The 6,000-nt window shown below is 27.6% G+C and overlaps 1 protein-coding gene across 1 annotated transcript; it reads right to left on the bottom strand.

The window, feature by feature from the left end:
* Window positions 1–1,086: 1,086 nt before the first annotated feature.
* Window positions 1,087–2,168, bottom strand: LOC111778913 (metallothiol transferase FosB-like). Its single transcript, XM_023658919.1, has 3 exons — window positions 1,915–2,168; window positions 1,694–1,799; window positions 1,087–1,570 (listed from the first exon to the last, which is right to left on the bottom strand). The coding sequence occupies exons 1-3, from the start codon at window positions 2,067–2,069 to the stop codon at window positions 1,322–1,324; spliced, it is 510 nt and encodes a 169-aa protein (XP_023514687.1). The 5' UTR covers window positions 2,070–2,168; the 3' UTR covers window positions 1,087–1,321.
* Window positions 2,169–6,000: the final 3,832 nt, after the last annotated feature.

The raw sequence follows: 6,000 nt of genomic DNA, 5'->3' as shown, positions 1-6,000 counted from the left end.
CAAACATTAAAAAAAACTGTTTTTTCAATGTCAAATATTTGGGCCACTTGTTCATCAACCGCAGACAAACGGGTAGTTTCATTTCATTCGGATCCTATGCTTTTAAAATCCTTAAATAAATAAATATTTCTTTAGTTTAGTTTAGTACACCAATTAATTTTATTCAATTCTTTCATCCGTTTTTTAAGAAACTATATTAAAGGATGTGTTTTATTTTAATTTTGTTGGTAGTTATTTCTATATATATATATATATATATATATATATATTTATTTATTTATTATTATTATTATTTTTTTTATTTTTATTTTTTTTTTACTACGAAATGTTATGATGAAAAAAAAGCTTTGATTCAGACTTTTATTATAGACACTGCCATCGCCGCCGTTGATTTGGCAGAGTTGCGGCAGAAAGAGGAGGAAGTTGGAGAGGACGGAGGACGATAATAAAACTGCTGAAGCTTTCATTAAGAAGATTAGAGATCAACTCTTCAAGAATTGTGTATGGTGGTTACCAATTATTACAAATAATTTTGCTATTTTTTGTATTAATATTTTTTAATAATAAATGTCTCTCACATTTTGAATAGGTTGATTGGATTGATGGTCGATCATATAAATGAACAACCCACTTAACTGGTCGTTCATATATAGAAATAAATGAGCAACCCACTTTTGAGCTAAGCCACACGTTTCTCTCTCGAATGAAAATATCAATCATTTTCGCTTGAAAGCTATTTTTCTCAAAGTGTCAAATTTGGAATATACTATTGAAGAGTACCATCTTTAACACATGTTATTGAACAGGACCGTTACAATCGAGCTACCTTTTTAAAATCAACCTATGTGAATCTTAAATTGTATCTACTCTTAAGTACAAAATTCACGATCTTTTTCATACATCCAACTATATACACAACTATTAGTCTCATGTGTCCACTCATTGTAACTCGAGATTTTTCACGGAGAAATTAAAGTTTGGATGGATTTGAAATTAAATTTTGTCGGTGGAAAATTTTGTTTTAACGTTATAGGAATCACAATTGTCACACATGTTTTTTTTTTGTTGGTAAATTATGGGCCATAATTTTTGGTAGGTGAAATAGTTGTACTATGATCATAAAATGCCTAACAACAACAATAAATACTTTTACATATAAAATATAAATATCACAGGCCCATTTAAACAACAAATGCCTAAACACAAGAGAAAAATACCCACAACAACAACAACATACGACATGTCGTCAAAGAAGAATTATTTATTTTCCATGGATTCAATCATTATCATTATCACTTCTTCTTCTTCTTCAGTTGTAGTGTTACACCATCTGGTGTATCTGCTGCTTCTGCTGCATTATCTGAAGATTGAGCTGGGAACAGGATCGTGACATGCCATCACCCAATGGAATCACCGGCAGATTATCACAATTGCAAATCTCGATCATGAAACCATCTGGATCGTGGAAAAATAGCTGATCCACGTGTATTCCTCCTTCCTCTACTAACGCCTGCACGTAATTAATTCCCATATCCTTCAACTTCTTCTCCACTGCCCCCATGCTCTCGCACTGTTCATCCAACAGACATAGAACACTCACAATCACATTTCATTTAATTTCTCAATGTGTGTGTATTTTTTCTAATCAATTGAAACAGGACTAATGTTGATCAATTAATTCCTAAATTTTTACCTGAAACGATATATGATTATCCTTGGGATTAATCGCGCCCTTTTTCGGCAAATTATCCGGTTCTTCCGATTGCAAGAGATGGATTCCAATGCCGAAACCATACAGCCTAAAATCCGCCAGATCAAAGCCAAAATCATCATCACAAAACAAAAACAGAACGAGAATGAGAACGATTCATGGATTCAGTTCGGTTCTAAAGTATTAAGTTGAAGAAATTTTACCAAGCGCCATCGAAATTGAAGGATCCAGGCCTGCGAATGGGGAAAAAACCTAGAACATTTTGGTAAAAATCAATTGATTCTTCCATTGATCTACACAGAAGCGAGATGTGGTTTAGCGATTTGAGATGCAGAGGATTTTCTCCAGTTTCCTTCATTGAAAATCGAAAACGAGAACGGGATTTTTCTAGGGTTTTTGGGCCAACGAGGAAGCAAGAAGCGAAAAGATGGAGAAAGAAGGAAGAAATGATAATGGACAGAGTAAAACGGGGAAAGGCGGGAGGGCTTATATAGAACTCCTTGATATTATACATTATGCCACGTATCTTATTTTGCTCACGTGGAACCCAGCTGTGGATGTGACACATTGCTGACTCGGATCTCAGCTAATACAAACAATATTATTTATTATACTATACCACACCAGAGACCCGGGGTGTATATTAAAGCCGACAATCCGAACCGATCGAGATAATTTTTGAACCCCAATACATTTGATTTGGGTTTCAGGTTCATTACATAAACTTACGAGTTGACCTGAATCTAATAAATATTTGGTAGAGCGAAGAATCCTTTGTATGCTCGTTCTTATTTATTTAATTTTATTATTTCGAGTAAAAAACTTACCATTTTTTATAATATGAATAACTAAAAAATGACTACCCATATATTTTTATACAGTGGTTTGATTATAATTTATGGCATACATTTAAGATATTTTGGGGCAAAAATATATTATATTAAATATTAATAGATTATACATATATTTAATTAATTTCAAAGCATATTATTTTTATTTTACTGATTTTCAATTTCTATATTTGTGTTGATTGGAAAAAAAAAACTTTGAAAGTGTTTTTTGTTTTTTTAATTATTTTTACATTGAATCGATCGTTTTTTTTTCATCGAGTTGGATAAAAAGTAAATGATTTTAAATACCGAGTTTTTCAAAACTTATCCAAAATGCTTTTATTGTTGTTCTAGTATCTACCATAGTTGTAGGAAAACAATTATTACGAGAGGAAAACTCTTAATTATTTTGGATCAACAATTACGAGAGGAAAACTCTTCAGTTTTTTTTACTCCCAAAGCTGTGTACACCAATTGTTCAGTAAGTGTCCATATTTAATTGTATGACAATATTGAACTATGTTAGGATACTAAAAAGCTCCCTTATTGTTATAAAAAATTTATTTATTTGAACGATAATATATTATTTAAGTTCGTGAATAAATAAATAAAAATTAATTAAAATGTAATAATCCTTTTAGGATAGGTTTTGTTTTTCTATGTTAGGCAATTAAGCTTAATTATTTTATAATTAATTAATATGATAATTTATTTTGATTACTTTTCTCACACCTAATTCACTAAAAATTTAGCATGACGTGTAGAGTTTTAATATTAATAAAAGAAAAAAAAAATTATATAACTATTTTTGTAATATTATATTTTGTTAGGTAAAGCAATAGGACCATATTTTTTAAAATCCACATGTTCAACTAATTGAATAAATTAAAAATATCCAAATGCCCGACAATTGAATAAATTCAAAATAAATAAAAGGATTAAAAATAATAATTGCATGAATATATAGTCTATAAATACAATTTTTTAAAAGAAAAAAACAAAAGAATAATAGTGGATATGATTAGACATTGCATTGAAATTCATAATAAGGCCAAACCAATCATAATATATCCATAACTTTATTTTATTTTATTTTATTTTCAAATATAAACAAAACCCTAACTTCACTTCACTCCCTACCATATCCAATCAATTTTGTTTTTTCTTTCGGGTTTTAGATTCATTTTGATTCGTGATTTTGGAAAGATTCGTGTTTATATAATCATATGTAACAGATATTTAAAAAAATTGTTTTGTATTTGAATCGGAGAAAGAAACCTTTATGGGTAGTCTTTTATGTGTTTTAGATACTCTCTCAGATCCTAATATAAACTCTACCAAATCTTGTCGAAGCTTTGTAAGTCTATGTGGGCTTGAAGTTGGAGCTCGCGGAACTTCTAGAATAGAGCTCCCGAGTCTTGCTATAAACCCTACCAAATTTGATTGAAAGTCGAGTGATATTCACTGAGCTTGTAGAAGAGTCTCTACGTGTTTCACAAGTATTGTAACGGAGTAAATTACTGAGTCTTAGTGCATTAAAAATTTTAAAAATATAAAATCTTAAAATTAAAGTTAAAATTAAGATACAATAAATGGATGCTTATTTCTGTAGGACCTGATGCTCCAACCACGTGTTTTTTTTTGTGACTGAAATTAATTGCGAAAATAAATAATGGATAATTCAATTATTATTATTGTTATTTAAAAAAAAAAAAAAAGACTTACTGAGGTGTCAATTAGCTGTAATTTTGACGTGGCAATTTTCAATATTTATAATTGGCCAACAGTAAAGGTCATTTTCGTCCACTGAATTTAGACTAATTAAATTTGTATAATAAATGTTCTAATAAATTAAAACTGATTTATTTTTTTAATTTAACTAAAATTTTGAACATATTATAAAATTTATTATTTTAGTTATAGAGTAATTTATTGAATAAAAGAAAAAAAACGGCAGCATTTAAAGACATTAAATTATTATGGAGAGATATTGTTAATTGAAAAAATAAACCAAAAAGGTCAATATCGAGAATTATTTTATTAATTTATAGTTGATAATATGGAGAATTAATTGTTTGGTAATATTTAAAAATTAGGAATCAGACAAATAATAGATAAGGGTTAATATGTAATCCATGAGATTGGAAGGACTAACAAGCAAATATGAAAAGAAATTTTCAATTAATTCCATGCTACGTAACCTATTAATAATAAATACTATTCAAATTTTGAAAATTACAAAAATTTAAGCTAGTTTATATTTTATTTAAAATTATTTAAAATATAGGTTTAAACTTTTTAAATGGTTTTAAAAATATTTTTTTAAAACTTTTAAAAATTTAGAATTATTTCTTAAATAGAGTACAAAATTTATGCATATATATATATATATATTTAATTAATTTAGCCTTATTAATATCTTGGGACATTGGGTAATGGATAATTTTTGTTTCAATAATTATTTTTCTTATCCATACTTTTATGATATTATAACCTTAAACCAATATAAATTATTGTCTCGAGAGTTATTTTATATTTAAGTAAGTAATGTTGTGATAGTATTTGTTGTTGCCAATTTTTGGATTGGATAATGCATTTGATATTCACATGATACAACAGTAAAAATTATTTGAGGGAGAAGAACGTAACCTGTAAATAGAGAAAAAGCTTCCCATCGAGTGATATTTGCCACATCAACTTTAATGCTTAAATTATCATAGACGAATCAAATGTAGCAATAAGGGTATGTATGTGACCATTATAATATTTTCGTCTATTTCTTTTCGAATCAGGTTAAAAGGAGATTGAATCGAGTTGAACAAATAGTAGATAACGCATGCAGGATGTGTACCCTTACGAGGGCGACCACTTGAATTTCGACTTTGACCCAAAATCTCCTCTAATTCTTTTCTCGACCATTAAGTTTTTTTTTTTTTTTTTTTTTTTTTTTTTTTTTTTNTAACGTGATTTTATCATTTATTCCGCAATTTTACCGTTGGTAAGAATAATTATACAGCTAGCTTGTATCTTTTTTTATTTTTTATTTACTTAGGGTTAAAAAATGAGTGGAGATAAAAATCTAAAATTATAATTTTATTTTTATTTTTATTATTTATAGAATTTTTAAAGATATTATTTAGTTGGTGTGATCCATAATTTCTTTCCTAAGCCCAGCCCATAAAAGAAGCCCAACTTTGAAAAAAATGGACGGGATCTTTTATTTATTTATTTATTAATATTTACCTTTATATTTTTTTATAAAAGTATTGCAATTTTCCTTTTTTAGAATTAGTTTTTTTTAATGAGCCTTTAAAAAATAATTCTCATTAGATTAATTAATGGATAATTTTTTTAGCCAAATTTAATTTTATTAAAATTATTGATTTTAGAGATTTTTATTTTTATTTTTTTTAATATTTAAATTTAAAAATTAATTTGATGAAATTAAAAGTTGAGCTT

This window comes from Cucurbita pepo, chromosome LG17 (assembly GCF_002806865.2).
Source record: "Cucurbita pepo subsp. pepo cultivar mu-cu-16 chromosome LG17, ASM280686v2, whole genome shotgun sequence".
NCBI lineage: Eukaryota > Viridiplantae > Streptophyta > Magnoliopsida > Cucurbitales > Cucurbitaceae > Cucurbita > Cucurbita pepo.
Note: the sequence above shows the minus strand (reverse complement) of the source record. Positions and strands in the feature narration are given on the sequence as shown.